Source organism: Corythoichthys intestinalis, chromosome 16 (genome assembly GCF_030265065.1).
Source record: "Corythoichthys intestinalis isolate RoL2023-P3 chromosome 16, ASM3026506v1, whole genome shotgun sequence".
Taxonomy (NCBI): Eukaryota; Metazoa; Chordata; class Actinopteri; order Syngnathiformes; family Syngnathidae; genus Corythoichthys; species Corythoichthys intestinalis.
This window is the reverse complement of record NC_080410.1, coordinates 24280863-24303010: the sequence shown is the minus strand read 5'-3', so window position 1 is coordinate 24303010 and position 22148 is coordinate 24280863. Positions and strand designations below refer to the sequence as shown.

At 40.8% G+C, this 22148-nt stretch overlaps 2 protein-coding genes and 1 long non-coding RNA gene across 13 annotated transcripts in view; 2 read left to right on the top strand and 1 right to left on the bottom strand.

Moving 5' to 3' along the window:
• The window catches only part of arhgap23a (Rho GTPase activating protein 23a), a 120080-nt gene extending 107891 nt beyond the window's left edge, over positions 1–12189 (top strand). For 4 of the 9 annotated variants that reach the window (XM_057817848.1, XM_057817846.1, XM_057817843.1 and 1 more), the window contains 2 exons: positions 2520–2551; positions 9264–12181. In XM_057817848.1, the coding sequence (XP_057673831.1) occupies positions 2520–2551; positions 9264–10415 (1184 nt within the window). In that variant the 3' untranslated portion in view covers positions 10416–12181. Of the gene's footprint in view, positions 1–2519; positions 2552–9263 lie in introns of all 9 variants that reach the window. The other 5 variants (XM_057817840.1, XM_057817841.1, XM_057817842.1 and 2 more) reach the window with 5 other exon arrangements.
• Positions 12190–14305: 2116 nt separating this feature from the next.
• Positions 14306–16066, bottom strand: hexim1 (HEXIM P-TEFb complex subunit 1). The gene has a single exon (XM_057817850.1). It carries the CDS (start codon positions 15749–15751, stop codon positions 14783–14785), a length of 969 nt encoding a protein of 322 aa, XP_057673833.1. The 5' UTR covers positions 15752–16066; the 3' UTR covers positions 14306–14782.
• A 560-nt stretch (positions 16067–16626) lies between these two features.
• LOC130904437 (uncharacterized) lies at positions 16627–21936 on the top strand. 3 transcript variants are annotated; one of them, XR_009060849.1, is made up of 3 exons: positions 16627–16719; positions 18940–19086; positions 19161–21936. It is a non-coding gene; the product is annotated as an uncharacterized LOC130904437 (long non-coding RNA). The 3 variants fall into 3 exon arrangements; XR_009060847.1 differs by lacking the exon at positions 16627–16719 and adding an exon at positions 16738–16920; XR_009060848.1 differs by lacking the exon at positions 16627–16719 and adding an exon at positions 18518–18678.
• Positions 21937–22148: the final 212 nt, after the last annotated feature.

Here is a 22148-nt window from a genome sequence, read left to right as displayed (position 1 = left end):
CGAATTCCCTCTTTTCAGTTGCTGCCGCAGCGTGGCATGACAAGTGAAATCGGCCGCTTCCAATTTCCAATTAGCCACACTTTTTCCCCCTATCCTCTTTGCTCTCGTTCTTTGTATTTCTCCTGCACGTCGCTCATCTTGTGACTTTCACTCTGCTTCACTCTCTTAGCTGAGCCTGTGGAGCAGCCACTGCGGTAGGACGCCAACACATGCGTGTGTTTCGTCTTTGTGTTTATGTGTGTGTCCTATGTGCGTGTCATGGTGACAGTGTGACTTTTACCCTCCGGTAGCAGCCAGGGGTGTTTGTGTGAGCATTTTGCTTTCACTGTCCCAAAAGGTGTGTGTGTGTATAACTGCGTATGTCATGGTGACAGTGCGCTATTACCCCTGAAACAGAAAGATGTGATTATGAGTGTGTCCCTATCTCTGTTCCACAAGCGTGTGTTTATACGAGTGAAGAGTTTGTGTTTGTAATAGAGAGAAGGTTTGTGTCTGCGTGTGCGTGAATGAGTGAGCCACTTTTCTCTCGCATTAATAGATACAGTGGGGCAAATAATATTTAGTCAACCACCAATTGTGCAAGTTCTTCTACTTGAAAAAGATTAGGGAGGCCTGTAATTGTCAACATGGGTAAACCTCAACCACGAGAGACAGAATGTAGAAAAAAATAGAAAATCACATTGTTTGATTTTTAAAGAATTTATTTCCAAACTAGAGTGGAAAATAAGTATTTGGTCACCTACAAACAAGCAAGATTTCCGGCTGTCAAAGAGGTCTAACTTCTTCTAACGAGGCTCCACTCGTTACCTGTATTAATGGCACCTGTTTAACTCATTAGCGGTATAAAAGACACCTGTCCACAATCTCAGTCAGTCACACTCCAAACTCCACTATGACCAAGACAAAAAAGCTGTTGAAGGACACCAGAGACAAAATTGTAGACCTGCACCAGGCTGGGAAGACTGAATCTGCAATAGGTAAAACGCATGGTGTAAAGAAATCAACTGTGGGAGCAATTATTAGAAAATGGAAGACGTACAAGACCACTGATAATCTCCTTCGATCTGGGGCTCCATGCAAGATCTCCCCCTGTGGCATCAAAATGATAACAAGAACTGTGAGCAACACTCCCAGAACCACACGGGGGGACCTAGTGAATGACCAGGGACTCAAATCCTGCACTGCCAGACGTGTCCCCCTGCTGAAGAAAGTACACGTCCAGGCCCGTCTGCGGTTCACTAGAGAGCATTTGGATGATCCAGAAGAGGACTGGGAGAATGTGTTATGGTCAGATGAAACCAAAATAGAACTTTTTGGTAGAAACACAGGTTCTCGTGTTTGGAAGAGAAAGAATACTGAATTGCATCCGAAGAACACCATACCCACTGTGAAGCATGGGGGTGGAAACATCATGCGTTGGGGCTGTTTTTCTGCAAAGGGACCAGGATGACTGATCTGTGTAAAGGAAAGAATGAATGGGGCCATGTAGCGAGAGATTTTGAGTGAAAATCTCCTTCTATCAGCAAAGGCATTGAAGATGAGACGTGGTTGGTCTTTCAGCATGACAATGATCCCAAACACACAGCCAGGGCAACAAAGGAGTGGCTTCGTAAGAAGCATTTCAAGGTCCTGGAGTGGCCTAGCCAGTCTCCAGATCTCAACCCCATAGAAAATCTGTGGAGGGAGTTGAAAGTCCGTGTTACCTAACGACAGCCCCAAAACATCACTGCTCTAGAGGAAATCTGCAGGGAGGAATGGGCCAAAATACCAGCAACAGTGTGTGAAAAGCTTGTGGAGAGTTACAGAAAATGTTTGGACTCCGTTATTGCCAACAAAGGGTACATAACAAAGTATTGAGATGAACTTTTGGTATTGACCAAATACTTATTTTCCACCATGATTTGCAAATAAATTCTTAAAAAACCAAACAATGTGATTTTCTGTTTTTTTTTTTTTCTACATTCTGTCTCTCATGGTTGAGGTTTACCCATGTTGACAATTACAGGCCTCTCTAATATTTTCAAGTGGGACTGGCACTTGTACTTATTTGCCCCACTGTAAGTGTTAGCGAGCGGGATCCTTTCACTGTCCTCTGTGTGTGTGTTTTATGATTACTGCATTGCTCTGTCACCTAATTCAACTTTTGATGATCTTTCTGGTGTTTCCTTTACTATAAATTTCCTTGTTCTCATCAAAATTATTGTGTATCCTCTTCCAGTGTGTGTGTAAGTCAGAGGGCACAGAGGTAGTCAAGACTTTTAAGGGCATAGTCCACGTGCTGAAGTCAGAAAAAGTGCATGTGCACTGCACAGACGCTCAAAAGAGTGAAGAGTGTATGTAAATTTTAATATTGCTGGGTAGCTGTGACTGACTGACGCTTATTTCGGTGGACATGCCCTCAATTTTGATGACTTCACATCAATGTGATTACTAATCCCACCAAGTTTCTCTATGCCCTCCACCCAAGACTACTTACTTCACATCCACGCCACTAAGGGGGGGTCTTCTTTTCTTTTCAGACTCCACCAACAGTGATTCCGCCAAATCCAAGGTACGTCTCATCGGTCCTTGAGTTGACTTTTTTTAGTGTGTGTTTGAACTATAATAATACTGGGGAACATAATTTTTGTTGAGTTACGTCTGGCCAAGTGTTGTTTTTGGCAGCCCTTTTAATTTTCGTCATAGTCTTAATCTTATTAGTCCTAGTCATGTTTTAGTCATCTTAAAATGTGTGTCTTCGTCTAGTTTTTGTTGACGAAAACTCGACTAATTTAGTTTAGTTTTAGTCAACGCAGTGTTGTTTTTGGCAGCCCTTTTAATTTTCGTCTTAGTCTTTTAGATGATAATACTTATTAGGCCATGTCTTTACCCTGCAGGGTTTTTTAAAATTGAGGATCCTGCCCTAATACATCGAGAAAAAAATAATTACATCCACACCAGCACGTTTGTAGAAAAAAAAAAAAGCTTCCACAGCCAACCGCATTTATTCATTTTTAAGTACATTCATAACAATGCGTGAAAAATAATTGTCCATAATACCCCCATCGTTCGCAAGTGTTCTTCAATATGAAGCACTGCAAGAGGTTGTAAATGAATGGAAGCAAAAAAACACCTGTATAATTTACTCCAAATGTAAATGTTGGTCTCGTGTGACGTAGGGACAAAGTTTGTCGCTATGTGAGGTTTCCACTGTTAAATCTTCCGTTATCAGTGTCCACATGATGGCGCCACAAATGCAGAATTCACACATCTTCACTTTAGACCAGGGGTCGGGAACCTTTTTGGCTGATAGAGCCATTAACACCAAATTTTTAAAAATGTAATTCCGTGAGAGCCATACAATGTTTAAAACTAATAATACAAGTAATGTGTGCATTTTATGTAATTTCAACACTTAAAGTACAAGGCTTTGGGTTAGTCTCTGAATTCTTTTTAATAACATTGTTATGCTGTTGCTAATCAATGATGAGTATTTCTTATCATTATTGCGACTTCTGGTGCTGCATGGTTTTGCTGATGGCTTTGTAGTCTGGTTGATACTTGGTGGTGTTAGGCTTCATGCAGGCGTTGAGAAACTTAGGATGCGTCTCTTTTCATGTTCACGAAGCGCCTTGAATCCTGTTTTTCCCCACCATAAACTTGGTGGGGAAAAACAGGATTCAAGGCGCATTGGTAGATTTTTTTCTTTAGCGAACTCAGTAAAGGACTTGAATAAATCCTCCCCTCTTGTTGTCCCTTTCATTGTCAAAACCTTGCAATCACGCTGAATTGGGATAAATTGCTTACGTCTGTTGACTTATCCAAAGCGAAAGGAAAAAAAGGTGCCGCATTTATGTCCTTCACTTGTGTTGCCTCAATTTGATTTGACATCATGACGGTCTTTATCCAAAAAGTCGTCAAAAGCGCTCCACAAAGGCAAATTTCTCTGTCATTTCCTGCTGAAAAGTACGATACTCCTCGTCGTTTTTCTTTTTCCCATCTTCGCAAAAGGGTTTCTAAAATTAGCTGAAAAACACAGTAAATGAAACTAAAAACAATGTAAGTTTACTAGGGGGGCACGATATCCACTTTTTAAAACCGATACCGAAATCGATAACTTCCTGCTCCTCAAGACCGATACGATAACCGATAATATATATATATAATTTTTCAATGTATATTCACCTGAGTTTTTGAACACCTGTAGGTCAAAAATACTAGTGGTTGATTCAGCATAGATTTGCCTTTGACCAAACCAGAATTTTCATGATGACATGAACATTATTATAATGAACAAAACAAAGACAAGAACAGTTTTGACTTCAAATAAAGTGCCCATATTAATTTTTTCACTTTAATTTGAGTCAATCACAATCAGTCATTGACGATGTGTTCATCTGAACAATGAGCACTGATCTAAAACAAACATAAACCAAACCGGTATTGTGCTTTGTTAACAAATAAAACATTTGGTGCAAAAGAAGAGGAGATTTTTGTCGTCTTGGTCCATGAAACAACTTTCTTAACCTGGCAATTATAAAACAGCAAGCCTATCAATGACCAAAAGGCCTCTCAAGAACTTGTAAACATAACACTGTAAAATGCAAACATTTGGTAATTGCCATAGTAAGGTTTATAACTCAGTGAAGGAAAAATACAGTCTGTATAACAGTAACAAAACTTTGCATACTGGCAAAACAGGAGTGGAAACAAACGCACACATCCCAATCCGACACCGTGCCAAAAATATTATTCACAGGCCCGATAACATATTGTTATCGGATTTATTGGGATGACGTCATAATTCCTACTATCGGACCGATAATTATCGGACTGATAATTATCGTGCACCTCTAAAGTTTACTTCACGAATATGCACACATCGGCCGCTATTTTCGCCAGCAGAATACGGCGACCCCACTTGAACAGTGTCTCTGCCTCATCTGCGTTGCCAATGCGATTGATAGATAAATAAAAATATAGATAGACACAACAACATATATGTTTGCCACTTTCCCACTAAAATTACTGCGAACCGGCTTTCTAGTTACCGGTTGTAGAATACGGACTACGTGTCCCATGATCATCCTGGGCTTACGCAGCCAATGGCATGGGACTTGGGGGATCTAACGTAGCACATCTAGCTTGCTATATGATGATATCTAGTTCGAATTGTGCGAGTGATGTCGGAGCATTAAAAAAGTTAACATACGCCGTAAAAGTCACGTCTGCTCATTACTGCACAATACCAGCATATGACTGGTGACCATCGCCGTTTCGCGCAATGCGCAAAGGAGTATAGCGAAACTTTTTTTAAAAATAATTAAAGATTTGTCTGCGAGCCAGATGCAGCCGTCAAAAGAGCCAGATCTGGCTCGCGAGCCATAGGTTCTCGACCCCTGGTTTAGATGCAGCTCTTAAGAATCCAAGTTTAAATGTGCGTGTGCGGGTGGATGATAGCCCAAACTGTAGAAAAAGTTAATCTTTTTGCCAAATACCCTGCTATGTGTAGACATGGCCTAACACTTAGTCGTGTTTTATAACTCTCAAAATGTGTTTGTCTTCGTCTAGTTTTTGTTGATGAAAACTCAAGATTAATTTAGTCTAATTTTAGTTAACTTTTACTAAAAATGTTTTCGTCTGGAAAATAACAACAAAAAAAACACCGTTAATAAATGTTTCCAACTATTTCGAATGAACATTGACAGAAGAGCACATATTGTAGTGTCTACAAGGACAACGCTAACCTGGAGATAATACACACTCAAGGGAAAAAAAAACAGTACATTGTTTTCAAATAATTATACCCACCTGGACACCACGTACTGTATGTAAAATTATCCTAGAGTTTAAGAGGACGCTCGCCCTTAGCATGACCCTAATGCGAACACGAATGCTATGCTAACGCTACGAGTTGTATTTAGTGTGTGATGATCACTCAGCACAGACCGTTAAAGGCTAAAGCAACATTGTATGTCCTCTCTGGCCAAGATAAGAAAACAAATCTTACTGTGTTTACAAGCTGAGTGACTGGAGATGACACTGTTTAGTCGGGGGGGGGGGGCACGTCACAAGTGACACAACCACATACTGCTGTGATGCAGGCTAACTACACATAAAATGTCACACATTGTGAACATGTGATGGAAATTATTGCGCATTTTGGTCTCGTTCTCGTCAGACACTAACTGGCATTCAGGCCGTAATGTTTTAGTCTCCCAAAACACATTTTTAGCTCGTTATCGTCTGTTGTCATGAAAAAAGTGTTCGTTGAATAAATATTTTGGTTATTGTCATCTTTGATGACAGCACTGGTCTGACCACTGTTTTTAAGTATTTTTTAGATACTGAATACAAAACAGAGCTCTTGTTTTCTTCAGTTTTTCTCTATCGCATCATTTTTAGATACAGCTCTCGATCTTCTTAAAAATATTTTTTTTTTGAAAAACTGAACTTCACCTATGCTCATATTGCTTGTTTGATATAAAAATACAAATATTGACATACAATGAAACATGAAAGCAACGGGCATGACTGATATTTTTTATTTGGCACGTTCAGGTTTTTAGAGAAGATATGGCTAATGTAATTATAATTGTGTGAAATTACACTGTATAAAAAATAAACTTTGGTTGACTTGAAATTTCAAGTTCTGCTATTTCACTTTTACTTTTAAAGTTTGGATAAGAAAACTTTAAAGGGATCCACGGATAGAAAGACTTCTAGTTCTTAAAAGATAAACATTATTATAAGTTAAAATAATTTGATAGTGAAACCCTTCTTGATGTTTTCGGTTTTATACAATTTGTAAAATCAATTTAACTAGTAGGTCGCCATTGTTGTTGACGTCGCAAGGCGGTGATGTCTCATGGTTACGCTGCCGGGCTTCCAGAGTATTACTCTAGAGACATAAACATGTCATCTGTTCACCCCTTTCAATTTGAACCCGAGAGGAACATGAATGAGCATGATAGCACTCACACATATTTCACAAAACGAGCAGCAAAAGCAAAATGAACAGGATAAACGGAATGGGATGAGACTAAAGTAGGAAAAAAACAGTGGTCTGCCAAAATGTGCTACACTGGCGAAATGTCCAACAAGACACGAATTTGACACGTTAAGCACTACCGTGCGTTTTCATCTTGTTTTGTTTAGATGCATACAGACAGAACATACTAATGATGCCTTAAGAAAATACTTAAACGTAATAAAATCAAAAAAGGGTGCTTTAAATATGCTATTTGACTAATGTGGTCAACAGATCAACAATCTGCTTTAAAGCTACCACAAGAAAACCAAATGCTTAAAAGTATGAGAGGGAAACACATGCAAAAAGTATTTTGAGGCAATGAAAAGGTAATAAAAGACTCAATTAAAACATAAATAGTAAGTACTCGCCGCTTTTAACCGATGTGCCCATTTGTTGGATGCCTCGCCGCGTAGAAGGAATTGCAGTAACCTGGTAGACAAACTACGTCATCACCCCGAGCGTCCATTGCGCGCATAAAACATGGCGCCCTCCGTAGGTCAAAACATGTACTAAATGTTATAGATTTTTAAATCAATGGCAATGTATTATAGAGCTGTCCCGACTAATCGACATAGTCGACGTCATCGATGACGTAAATCCGTCGACGAGCACAACATCCCGTCGACGGTTAATGAAGGGTTTAAAAATTATATGCGTGGAAAGTTCAGAATGTCGGACGCTCTGTATGCAAGTGGGGAAAGCGGCACAAAGCCAAAAAAGCGCACCAGTGTCCAAAACATTGACTTATTTCATAGAAACAAAGGAGGGTACACTCTTGTGTCCTGTCTCTTCAATGCCAAGCTTGGTTGCACATCGGCCGTGAATAAACACCTAAAGCGCCGTCACCCAATTTGTAAGTCCATCTAACTAACTAACGACATGTTTTATTGAAGTCGCTAAGCCTGTCGCGATATGCAATGAGTCCATTTATCGCACGGCAAATAAAAATGAAGGCGGTAATTTTCACGGCTGTGTTTTATCGCTGCGCGCGCACGTGCGTGCATGCATGCTGATGATGGCATACGAGACTCCAGTTCCTTTCTCTTATCAACATGCTGTAGAATTAAAGTTCAGACATACAAAATAAGAAAACACATCTATATTAAACACTGTAACGTTAGCACTGCTACACTGAGGTGAATGGGGGGAAAAGGCAACGAACTTTAGTCTGCTATAAAACATTGGCAGTCGTCTGGTGAAAGCAAACTTGCGGTTAAAAGACACTTTAAACATGAAAAATCGCTGGTTAACAGCATTTGCAAACGAAAAAAATGGGGAAAAAAATCTATTACTGACACTACATGCAACGACAAAAAGTGTTTTTTTGTGAAGTGTAAAGCTGAAGTTTGCTGTTTAGCGAACTTACTTCCGGTGAACATTTCAAAATAAAAGCATCTCATGTTCTTCATATAAATAACGATTTCTTGAGTTAATCCCACACACTTCAGGATTCAGGTTCTACACTAAGAATACCTTTAAATTGACACCCTTTATGAAAAATCTGATTGGCAATGTATAATTATTATAATACTATTGTATATAGTACTATACTATAAAATTAATCCTTGGTGTTTTTTAAGAATTGTTTTGAATCATGTTGGAAAGGCGAAGTCAGTGTTCTGAATCTGGTTACATTCCATTCATTTGCACTAGTTAATTCTATCAGCATTTGAACTCATTGTTTATTTGTGATTTATTATTGTTATTTACGTGTTTATTTGTACTTAAATAAATAATTTAAGTGTTCCAAAATGTTTTTGTGAATTGATAAGCGTGAACAAAAAATTAATTGCTAAATTAGTTTAAAAAATTTTTTTTTTTTAACTATTAGATTAGTCGAGTAATCGTAAAAATAGTCGGCTAACTAATCGGGAGAAAATTTGTCGTTTGGGACAGCCCTAATATGTTATGTGTTTCTAATAACATTTTCGTAATAGAGAACAATTGTGGCTTACTAGAGCCTATTCGTCTTTAGGTCCAAGGTTCCCTTAAATATTAAACTCAAAATTGTAAGTAAACTCGACTTCAGTTAACTAGTCCAAACTCAAAATTTGAAGTTACCTGCACTTTATTAAGTACTTCGATAACCACTCAAATGTTCTGTCAGACAAGCTTTGAAGATTTTTTGCAAAATCTGAGCACCTCTCACTAGTATAATTAAGGTGAACTGCTACCTTGCCGACCAAAAATAAATGAGTAATAATCCACTGTCAGTAGAGTTGCATAATCCAGCGTCATGCCCCTTCCTCAGGGCTCCTGGGGGTCGAAGAAGGACCTCACCGCCAAGGACTTCCTGACTCTGTCCATCATGTCTGCGGTGACGGGTCGCAAGCGGCGCAAGCGTCATAACGCTCGGCGGGTGGGCAGTAGCACAGACGACGACTCTGAGCACGAGCCCGTCAAGGCGGAGGAGGAAGAAGTGGGAGAGGGCGCTCCACACGCGGAGGGAGAAGAGGATGACGACGACGAAGAAGAGGAGGACGCGGGGGAGAAAGAAGAGGTGAAAGAAGAGCAGGCGGTGGTACAGCGTGGGAAAGAGGAAGAGGAGGCTGGAGTAAGGGCAGACGCCCGTTCCATCGTATCGGGCTACTCCACGCTGTCCACGTTGGGCCGCAGCTTGGGGGCTGAGGACGCCGACGACGAGCACAGCGAGCTGGTGAGCGAAACGGACAACGAGAGCGGCTTCGCCTCACGGGAGCGTCCCGTGAAGCCTCCGACGCCTCCCCGCAAACCCTCGAAGGTCACGGTGGTCGCGCCGGAGAGGGTGGACGACAGCGGTGGTGGCGGAGGGGCGCGTTCCACCACACCGTCGTCCACGTCTTCTTCACACAGGGTGCACTCGCGGCCTTCCTTCAACTCGCACAAGCTCATCCAGTGCGACACCCTCGCGCGAAAGAAGCTCAAAAGCGATAAGATGAAAGCCCACCCGCTTGACCTGCTGGAGATCCCCGCCCCGAGCGCCTCACCAGAGGGCGACAACGCTCCCAGGACGAGGACTAAGACATCATTGGGAAGCAGCCAGGAGAATCTTCGCCAATCCCGCGTCAGGACGGCAGCCCCGCCGCCGCCATCCGGCGAGGCGGCTTCATTCGCTCCGGTAGCTAAATCTCTGGCGGAGCAGGTGCGCGCACGCCTGTTAGGCTCGGCCGACGACCTGCGCAGCGTGGGCATGCGCAAGCCGTTGTCACCCGAGAGCCGTCGGAAAAAGCGCGCCTGGCGCCGACACACTGTGGTGGCATCGCCCACCGAGGTGACTAGCGATAAGCGGCCGCCGCTCGCCACGACTGAGTTACAGCTCTGTGCCCTCACCCCCAAAACGGCGCCACCTCGGGACGACGACGGCGTGGAACGAGTGTCTTCCGGCCGTCAGCTGCCCACATCCAGGTTCCATCAGTACCTTTAAGCGGCAGATCACGTCATCCGGAAGCAACCGAGGAGAATCTTCGTCTAGTCGGTGTCCCCGAAGAGAAATACGTCGTCAAGGTTGCAAATGGAAGAATCCAGGCTGGTCGCCCACTATGCCCCCATTATTTTATAATCTAAGACCATTGCCAAAGCTTTCTTGTTTGTGTGACTTCTTCATTTGTGTGCTTTCATAGGGTGGAGATACGCCCGGACCTCAATGTCACTACCACAACTTTGCAAAAGTTTTGGGTCGCCGCTAGATCTGTTTTAATGCCATACAGGAATTTTAATCCTTTGTGGAGAAATCACATCAATGGAGACCAATGACCAGCAGAGGCAAGAAAGTTCCTTTTTTAAAATGTTGTAAACATTTTATTTTATCCATGTCACAGTACAACCAAAATAACACGGCACCAGCATGCATAAAATTCGAAAAAGGTTTGCAAAGTACATTTGCCTTTAAGGTCACCGTTTGATTCATATTGAATTCAGTAAGGGAAAAAAACGCACACAAAAACATTGTTTTCTTTTAAGAAAATACAATTAATTGAACTATTTTAGCAGCCATTTACGGCAAGAGTCCAAGAGGGAAGACAGGAACGATTAAGGTATGACAGAGCAAGATGTCAATGACGTAACAACAACAACGACAAAAAAAGTTCCCTGCCACTTTATGGCACTTTCATGTGGATCAAGTTATTGTAAGACACTGTAACATTATACATACATTAACTGAGCTGTTGATAGGTTTAGACACTAATAGTAAAACAATGCGTGCCACTTTGCTGGCGTCCTAAGACTTTTGCAAAGTTCCTGGTCTCTTTGCTGCATGAATTTTCCTTGGGAAACGGTGCTTTTTATTTTAGGGGGAGAGAAGAAGAGGAGAAAAAAACTGAATATTTTTAACTCATTGGCTGCCATTGACGGTGATACACATCCAATCCTGTTCAAATGTATTGGATGTCAACTAGTGACAAACAAATTTAAATTTACAACAGAAGGATAAGAGCCACATGAATGGATGTCTACCACCGTCAAAGACACTGAAATATTTACGAGGCCACAATTTGCTACTTTTTCACCAGTTTTTTTTTTTTTTGTCTTGTAACATTTGTATAAAGCCTTATTATTAAATTGTACATATAAATGTTTTGTTTTTAACCTTAATAATAATAATATTCCTTTTTTTAATGGTTTACAAACATTTCCTTTTCCGGACATGACTTGAAATGTTCCCTTAATATATTGTTTGTTTATATAAACAGTATTATATATATATTTTGTATTGTGACGTCACAGTTTACGAAGGCCTTTTTGTGTCAGGATAGTCAATTGTGATAGCTCTATAGCTTCGCTACGTCAACACTTCTCTCGTCACTTCCTGGTCACGTGACTTCAAACCTCACAACCTCTGTATTTTCAAACAAGTGCCTCCTTTATGGAATGTTCCACTGTGCCGTGCTGGCTTATCTCCTGCTTCCTATGCTCACCTCCAAAGATGTGTACAATGAATTGATAAGGGGGAACAAAAGACAAAGAAAAGCACACTATGCACTCTCCTACGTGGTGTAAACTAAAAAGGTGTCGCTCATGTGTTGTCGTTGTACATACTAAATATGTGACATATTGTCCCTTTTGTGTGTACATTTTTGGAATGGCTTATGAGTATAACTCTGCTTAGCTTATTATATATATATATATATATGATGTAAATAAACTGAAGTATGTTTAAAACAAGAGTTTTTATTTCTTGAATCGCTCAGTGGCACCCTCCAGTGGCCCACGGGGGAGGATGCACCCAGTATTTCAGCTGGAAGCAGTGATCAGTGGACCCAAACCAAAATGGCTGACTTCCTGTTTAACTTTTACATGTTATGAATTTTCACCCAATTAATGTCAATCAGTGAATGACATTGATTTTTTTTTTTTTTTTAATTGGAGCATTCCAAGTGTACAGTACAACTATCAACAAAAATGGCTGCTTCCACCCAAAATGGCTGACTTCCTGTTATATTCCAACCATGAGTTCCTGGGATTTTCCGCGGCAGCTCTTTCTGCAATTGGTATTGGTGAGTTTTCTAGGTCTGCAGCTATCGATTATTTCAGTAGTCGATTAATCGATGAACTAGTTAGTTCGAATAATCGAGTAATCGGATAAGGAACATGGAAAATAAAAACACTTGATTTGAGCGTCAAACGGTATTAAAAAAAATTTAAAAAACGAGGATCTATGTGCAACAAAAGAACAAAAGTCCGCTAGCTTAAATGCTAACTTTTTTTTTTATTTTTTACAATGCTCTTAAATGGTTCAGACACATATTCCCACCAAAAACGGCTAAATATATCTATAAACTAATTTACAAATGCATTAAAAAAAACATACATTGGCTTACATTGGTCTTAACAGGGAGCATTTGGATTCAACCATGTGAAATGAGGCAGGCTAGAGGACAGTTCACTTTTAAAATAAACCATTCCAGCGCCACTTTAATTGAACGAATAATCGAAGGAACAAAATTGAATTCGAACATTTTTTTCTAATCGAATACTCGGGTTAATCGATTAATCGTTGCAGCACTAGAATTTTCAGGTATGTTGAGGCTACGAATGCTGGTTCTTTTGTCAGATAACATTTGTAACGAGCTGCAGCTATCGGTTATTTTAGCCGTTGATTAATCAACGAGTTTGAATAATCGATAAATCGGATTGGGAACATTTAATGCATTGCAGAATTTTGGAGATGTAAAACTAAGGCTTACTAAGATTGCACTTTTGAGAAGAGCATTAAATGCAAATACCAAATAAAATTCCCGGGTGTTCCTTCAAGCTACGCAGAATGGCACTTTCATTTAAAAATTAAAATACCTGAGCTTTGCCTCAAATGGTATACAATAAAAAAATGATCTAAGTACAACAAAAGATCTATTGGCTAACTTGCATAGCAAACTAACTTGCTAGCTTAAATGCTATAAAATTCTAACCCTTTTTTTTTTATGCTTTTCACTAATCATTCAAACATCTGTAAAACAAGCGCAAACAAAAACTTACCTTTTGTTGGTCTTAACAGGGAGCTGCTGGATTCAGCCATGTTAAACGAGCTACGAATATTATACTCAGTTTCTTTCAAAACCATTATACCACTCCAAACTGATACTCAAAGCAGCAAAATTTGATTCGATGCTTTTTTTTCTAATCTAATTACTCGATTAATCGTTGCACTACTATTTATAACCCTGCAATAGTTATTTTCCCGTACCACTTTGTCAGCACAGATTTACTCATTAATGAGCAGTCAAAAAATGTATAGCGATTGACACACTTTAATACGATTTTTTATTGAACTTTCATGGACAAACAAACTTAAAATGCTCAACATTGGACTTGACTGGCCTGATTGTTTGCCATATCTTGCTCTGATGGACAAATGAAACAAAAAGTTTGTAAAATAACACAAAAAAGGGGTTACAAATAACACTGGAAATACAAAAAATTGTTGGTTTTGCAGTGACTTAATTTCACATTGGGCCAAAAATAAAAAAGTCTAGATGAGAGGTCGTTGATGAATTTATGAACCTAACCTTTGCCCAAATGTTTAAAAAAAAATGTAATGCCCAGAAACAGAAACGTTATTTATTATTACTTTTTTTTATTTACATGGGCTAAATGTTGACAAAAGTATTTTAAATGACTAAAAAACCAAGCATTTGCCGGAAAAAAAAAATCAAAGTTCAAAATTTTAATAGGAAAAAATAGTGCTGGGCGATATGGAAAACAAATATCACAGTATGGCCCCATTCTATATCATAATAACGATATGGCACGATATAACAAATTTTTGAATGTTTTCCCAATTAATGCACACCATACCTTTTATAGAGGGTCATTACATTTTTATTGTCTTTTTAGCGGGTTAATGTTGAATTAGTGACCTCATTCTTTTTCATTCACTCTTATTCATGTACCATATTTTTGTGTTGAGTGGTGATTTATAACATCTTTTGTACCCTGTTTTGTAATACTAAGTGTCAGCATCTCACTATATATATTCTATATCAACATATCGCCCAGCACGTTTTTAAATTTTCTTTTTTTTTTGTATGGTTTTGACCCTCAAAAATTATTTTAATTACATTGACAAGCAGACGTTGATCCAAAAAATAACTAAGAACATTTTTTCTGCATTGACTTTTTCCGTGGGACAAATGTTGTGTGGGAGGGGGAAAGTCCAGCTAAGAAAAAAAAGTTACTTTGTATTGTTTTCCTTGAACCTCAGGTCAAACGTTGAACCCCGAATCATATCAAGTCCATATAGGAGAAAGTCATTTTGTTTTTATTACCTTGTTGCGGATGTTTCTCCAAGCGTCCCTAATTGTCAGTGGCGGGTTGGCTCCTCAGCAGGAGCTCTGTATTCTGGGCCTTGAGTCTCTCCAGCTCCCGCTCCAACTCCCGGAGGCGCGCCAGAGGCTCCTCAACGCTCATGCCGCCTCCTCCTCCGCCACCTCCGGGCTCCACGGCTGCGCGCCTCAATCGGTTGTTCTCCTCCTCCAGGCGGGACATACACTTCTCCAGCTCCAGGTACTCCCTGACCAGCTCCTGCTTGGTCATGTTCTGCAGGCTCTCGACGTGGTACATCTCGTAGGTCTCGGAAAAGTCCCGCTGGAGAAACTCCCCGCCAGCGTTGCCCGGCCTTCCGATGCCGTCGCTGCTTCCACCGCCTCCGCCGCCGCCTCCTCCGCCGCCGCCACCGCTCCCGTCGTCGTCGTCCTCATCGTCGTGCTCGAACAGGTCCTCCTCGCTGCCCGTATCGTCCGGTCGCCACGCTTCAGTGTTGAGATCCGGCTCCTCACGGTCGTGCTCGTCCATGAGGAATTGGGTGGTATTGTAAGGAGCCACCGGGAGCCCCTTGGCGAACATTTCCTCGCGCAGGCGGGACGCCCGGGCGGTTTCTCGCTCGTCCAGCGCCTTCCGCTCCTCCCAGGAAAGTTTGTAGTAGGGTTTCCAGTTGCGCTTCTTCTTGGCGGCGCGGCGCCGGTGACGCTTCCTTCCCAGGCGGTTGTCCACCACCAGACCGGTGTCCGAATCGACGTGAAGCCCTCCCGGCGGCGCGTCCCCGGCGTTGGGAGACTCGTTTCCGGGACACACACCCCTCAACTTGACGGTGTTGACATCTTGGTGGTGCTTGCCGCCCCTCTGGCGCCCTCTGTCGCCGTTGTGCGGCGGTGCAGCGCGGTGGCCGGCTGGGAGATGCTTGGAACCGCCGCCGCCGCTGCTGCTCCCACCTGATGGGTTGGTCGAACTTTTCAGGTGGTCGGTCTGCTCCGCTGGTTCTGTCATGGCGATGCTCCAATTATCTTCCTTGTAGCGTTTAGCGCATTTTAAAATCCCTTATAATTATTATTTAACAAAAAAAAGTTTGTCAAATGATTCTTTAGCCACTATGTAGCTGACAAATATCCACTATTACGTGTAAATACGCCCCCCTGAAAAAAAGTTGTGAGAAAAAAAGTGTCAGAAAGTCAATTTACTGACTAAACGACACTCCTCTAGGGGTTTGACACTGTTAACCGTTTCGCCGCTGTCACAATCGCTCGTCCGCCCAGAGACGACGTCTTGCCGTCAAAACAGCGTCTAGAGTGCCGCTCCAGTGGAGGGAGCTCGGCTTTATATAAGCGCTCCGCCTCCAGCCGCGCGCACGCTACTACTCGCCTTCATCAGGGGATTGTGGGATATATAGTATGAATCCCAGAACGTCGCGTTCAAAGCGAATGGATTTGAACTACAAGGTCCACAAGGCTAAGATAAATGACGAACGAAACGGCCAATGGGATGGCGAGATAGCACGAGCGCTAGCGACGATCATTCTCGATGCGGATTGGACGAGAGCACAATTTTGCTGTTGCTAAGAGCATGTAATTTTATGATTGGAGGACTTGGGTGTCAATTGTAATGACGTCTCGTATAACCAAGAAAGTAGTGCCGGGCTTCGTTTGGACGCTACTATTTATAAATTCCAGGTGTTAATGTAAAAATATTGAAATAAAACCTCGAAAGAGAAATGGGAAGCGGCTATACAATGACCGTATAACTAAAAAAGCATGTCCTATTTAAGAGTTTATGGTACTTTGTAACAAAGTAACATCACAATTGAACGTCATTCGTACGAGTAAAACAAACTTCATCCCTATGGCAAATACGAAGTGAAGGAGCCCGCTTGAGGAAGCTAGTTCGTGTTTAATGTTCGAAAAGAGAAACTCTTTAGCTAGACTCATCTGTTGCATGCCATGGAATCTTTGGAGCAAATGGTAGAGAAAGGCTCCATTCTTGTATGAATTTGACCATAAAATTCTTTGATGTATGTATTTTGTTTCGTCGCGCGGAGTGATATGAATCGAGAGAAATGGTTGTAAGGGGGTTGGCGGAACTGTGGAATCAGCGTAAACAAACGTCAAATGCAGTAAAGCATCAGAGAAGAGCGTGTCTCCGAACCTCTCGCTGTTAAAAGGGTGGGTCAGGCGAGACCAACTTTGCCCGATGATACTCTTTTATAAAACGACTCAACGGAGCGACGTCGAGTGTATTTCTGCGTCCAAGAGTTTTTCTCTGAAGTGCAGCGCTTATGTTGTTTTGCACATGTGTGTGGAACACGCTAAGGATAAGCTAACTTGCTAACGTGGGCTAACGTTGGCTTTTTCCTTTTTCTTCCACGAAACAACACGTCAAATAAATGAAGTCATGTTCTCACCCCTGTCAATAAATTGAAAGACGTATAGCAGTTATTAAATTGTCATTCTAGCCCAAAAGGGCAATAACGCCATGAGTGACGCCGTTAAAGAAGCGACAATGGCGAGCGGGTTGCTTTCGATGCGAATGGCCCGATAAGCTTATATTGGTCTCGCCCGGCTTGTTAAAATTTATATTTAGTCACAATGCACCACGAAAAAAGAATTAAAGAAAACACGACATTAAAGCCGAAGCCAATGCGTGTGTTGAATAATAAGGTCTGGTGTATTTGCTGGAAACGTGCCACTTCCCAAAAGATGTTCCACATTAACTTAATTATTTAAAAACATTATCATTAAATTCTTATTTTGACGAGATTATCTCCCCTATAATGTTTCGATATGCTTTTAAGCAAGTAGTTTTTTCGATGAAAACCGTGTTGTTAGCGCACCGTGACGCTAGGTTGTTTCAGGAATTAGACGGCATCCAACCCTCGGTGGTAGGCTTGGTTTAAGAGGTAGGGCGAGCAAACTAGTTTTGCAAGATACACAAAATGTGACCTGAAATGTAAATTAAATGAATCAAGAGTTTATGAAATGTGTTATAAATTAAGAGACTGCTGTAAATTTGTTTGCATTTTACTCTACTGAGTACAGTGGTGCTATGTTAAACTGATCCTGCTTTACTATTTTGTGGGTTTAGGTCAGCCATTTTGACTTGCTTACAGACTAATACAACTAGTATTGCCACTACTAGTAGTAGGAGTACTACTTTTACTGCTACTGGTGGTACTACTACTAGGACTACTACTACTACTACTACTACTACTACTACTACTACTACTACTACTACCATATTAATTTGACAGGGGACTGGAGTGGATCCCTTAACTATTTGGATGAAACATAGTGGTACCATGTTAAACTGATTCTGCTTAGGTCTTTCATGGTTTTCATTTAGCTATTTTTACTTGCGCATAAGTACTAGTAATAACAGCAGTATTGTACTAGCATCAATTTATTACTACTGGGAATCCGGTTTCTCCTTATAACTGTTGAAACAAACATAATATCGGGTGAAAATAAACCTGCTATACAGTTTTTGAATATTTTATCAGCCCTTTTTCCTGGCTCGTGACAACTAGTAATGGTGGTTGTAGTTATAGTAGTACAACTAGTAGTAACAGTGGTTTTACTGGGGAATTTACTGGTTACCGACAAAAAAAAGGTCCTGTTTTCAATAATCGAAGCAAACATAGTATCGGCCGAATGGCACACAAGAGTCAGTTAATATGAAACCTTTAATGGCAGACAAGATTGAGAAATCATATCCAGGGTTTGTCGGTGTTGTGGTTGGACTCAGAGAGAGGAGGGAGCCAGAGAGCTGCCACTGCCTCTGCACAGATCACAGTTTGTGAGGATTAGCAAACTTAATCTTAACATGGCCGCCACCGCCACTGCTGCAATTGAGTGAAGATGAAAGATTGATAATGTTATGAAGGCCTTCAACTCAGTAGGCCTTGGTGAGCCCATTCAATGACTGTGAGTGAGTGTATGTATGTTTCATAGTAATACAGTATGTGTAAGATTGCCTCTCTCAGACCTAGTACACACAGCTGCACAACATTAAACTAGTGCATCATTTTTGCATTTTATCTGTACATAATGCATTACACAAACATTGTTAAGGAGCATTAACTAAGTGTGACCACCAGGTGGTGCTGCTTCTCCAGCGATTAGTGAATTGTTTTTTGTGCTTCAAGTGTCTGTTTACATTTACCCAACGTGATTTTTTTCCCCCAGGTGGATCACTGCAACACTTTTGAAGACACGGTGACGTCACTTCGGTGGAGGCCATAGTCCTGCTAGAAACAAGCCAAACGTCGATGTTTGGAAAAATAAATGATGAAAGGCATGTATGTTTGATGACATTCCTCACCACATTGTTAGGTAAATACACTGATTGACAGTTCAACAAACTGCAATCTATATAAGGAAGTAAACATGTTCCACATAATGTCCAGGGTCACGAAGGAGATGGAACAGCTGACTTCAGACGAGCTGAGGGATGCCGGCACTAGACCAATCGACTATCAATCACAGGACTTATAGGGAAAGAGAGATCCATTCATACAAGCTTTGTTTGCAATGAATATAGCTTAACTACTTTTTTTGTATTCTACATCAAATACAATTTGAAGGATTTAATGGCGCTAAACTACATGTTTAGCCATTTTTCCTAACACATATACAACACATACAGTCATGTGAAAAAATAGGACACCCCATGGAAGCCTGCGTGTTTTCTAACATATTTGGTCTTATAGATTTTTAATATCAATTCTAACAATCTTGAGCGATTCAAGTTGTGGAAATGAACAATTAAAACTGAATTTTTTTTTTTTTTTTTTTAATAACTATGTAAAATGTAATTTTAAATACATTTCTGGTAGGAATACATCAGGACACCCCCACATTCAATCCCACTTAAAATGGCTAAAATCACACCGGTGTATCACATCAGGTGCACATGATAACAACATCATTACCCAGTGTTTTGAAGGGGGCTTGCCTTATTTAAACCACATTTAGTTTGGGGTGCTTCTGACTGTTGAAGTGAGATAAAACACGGTGAGATCAAAGGAGCTGTCTGAGGCCTTCAGAAAGAAGATTGTAGATGCTTATGAGTCTGGTAAGAGATTTCAGAAGATCTCAAAAGAATATAAAATCAACCATTCTACTGTCTGGTAAATAGTCTAAAAGTGAAGGACTTTCAAAACAACTGCCAACATGCCCTGGTCTGGCCGTCCAATTAAGTTCACCCTGAGAGCAGACCGCAAGATGCTAAAAGAAGTCTCCAAAGACCCTAAATTGTCATCACGGGACCTACAGCAGGCTGTTGCTACTGTTGATGTGAAAGTGCATGCCTCTAGAATCAGATACTTCACAAGTATAACCTTCATGGGAGGTGTGCGAGGAGGAAACCTATACTCTCCAAGAAGAACATGAAGGCCAAGCTGAGTTTGCCAGAGGGAATGTAGTAGACAAAGACCAAGACTTGTGGAATAATGTTCTTTGAACAGATAAATCCAAAATTGAATTATTTGGACACCAGAACATAGGAAATGTTTGGTGTAAACACAATACAGCATTCCAGGAAAGGAACCTGATACAATCTGTAAAGCATCGAGGTTGAAGTGTCATGGTTTGGGGATGCGTTGCTGCAGCAGGACTTGGCCAGCTCACCATCATAGAATCCACCGTGAATGCTATCGCGTATCATAGGGTGCTTGAGGAACATGTGAGATCATCTGTGAAAAAAATAAGCTGAAGCAAAACTGGACTCTGCAACATGACAATGACCCAAAACATACTAGTAAATCCACCAAAGACTGGCTGAAAATGAAGAAATTGAGAGTCCTAGAAGGCTGAGTCAAAGCCCAGATCTTAATCCTATTGAGATGCCTTGGGGTGACTTGAAACGGGCTGTACGTGCAAAGAAACTCCTCAAGTGGGGCAAACTTTCTTCAGAACGATGTCAAAGACTAGTAGATGCCTACAAAAAGCGTCTCACTGAAGTTATTTCAGCCAAAGGGGGTAACACTAGCTATTAGGTGGTAGGGTGACCTAACTTTTTCTTCAGTTAGAATATGCATTTTTGTTGATATATTTGGTTTAATGAGTAGAACAATGTTAATTTTTGTTGCTTACCTGCAATTAAATCCCTCTTTTCCAGAGATAAAGAAAAACAAGATCAGACATTGATATTTGAACGTTTCTTAATAAAGAACTGAATATTTAATGGGATGTTGTAATTTTTTTACATGACTGTATGTAAAGAAAAAGTTTTTCAATGCTCAACACAAAAACATTTTCTAGATTTAAACAAAAAGATTAATATTAAGAAGAAGATTATTTACAAATTGAAAAGACGGGTAATATGAATGGCAGCAAAAGAGGTCAGATCAACCTCGTTTAAGGTTTAACTCTTAACGGTTCAAGGTGCAGCGGTGTCAGATTGCACCGCATTGTTTGAGCCAAAATGATAATCATGGGAGACAACTAAGGAAGACATAAATAAGACTAGGCCTGTACAATGTATCGTTTGACCATCACAATCTGTGCATGCGCAATAGTCACATTGCTAGACGTGCAATTGTTTTTTGTTTGTTTTTTTAACTCATTTGCTCCCAAAACGTATAAATATGTTCTATTTTCTAACTGTTTCAGTGTCCCAAAAACGCATGTATACGTCTTTTACATTTTTTTGGACAAGAGGCATCTCTAGGTTCTGTTGCACCTAAACTGCAATGCACAATGCTCAAAACTCATTTTAAAGCAATAAAACTGGCCACTGGAGGACACTAGCGCATTTTGTAAGAACTGATCTCGGGCCAAGAAAGGAAGTGAAGAAAAATAGTCAGGAAACGAAGGCTGGAGGGATCTTGTGAAGACGCGTGAGAATTTGAAAAAAATGTGGAGAACGATCGGAGAAAAAAAAGGCAAACGACACTGGAGGAGTGTTTTGAAAAGAAAACGAAACCATCGTCAAAGAAGGATTCAAAAAAATCTATCTTGATGAGACAGCCTGTGATGGCCGCAACAGCGTCAGGTTCCACACGCGTTCTGCGGAGCTCAAGTTGCGTTACTCCTGAGCCCGAGGTTGAAACCAACGATGAAGATGATGAAGAAAAAAGTGAGACTGATCTTGATCCGGACTCATCAGATTACTGGGAGCCACCTCATTCAACCGGGAGCAGCCGAGAGCCGTCCCCGTTGTTATGTGCACAAATAGTTCAACAGTTCAATAGTTTAGTTATGTGTAATAAATTGTTACTTTGCGATCAAAAGCTCTATTTGTCTTGTTGTTTGTTATTTTGTTGAACGAAAACATTATTCAGATGTTTGGGATGTCACAAAAGTGAAAAATAGCTATGTTAAAGTCAAAGTTATGTTTGAAATGTATGCTTTTACAAAAAGCTCAATTTCTCTGTTTTTTTTCATCAGAAATT

Bases quoted from the DNA above. Each gene is read 5' to 3' on its own strand.
- hexim1 (XM_057817850.1), bottom strand. From the start codon at position 15,751: ATGACAGAACCAGCGGAGCAGACCGACCACCTGAAAAGTTCGACCAAC.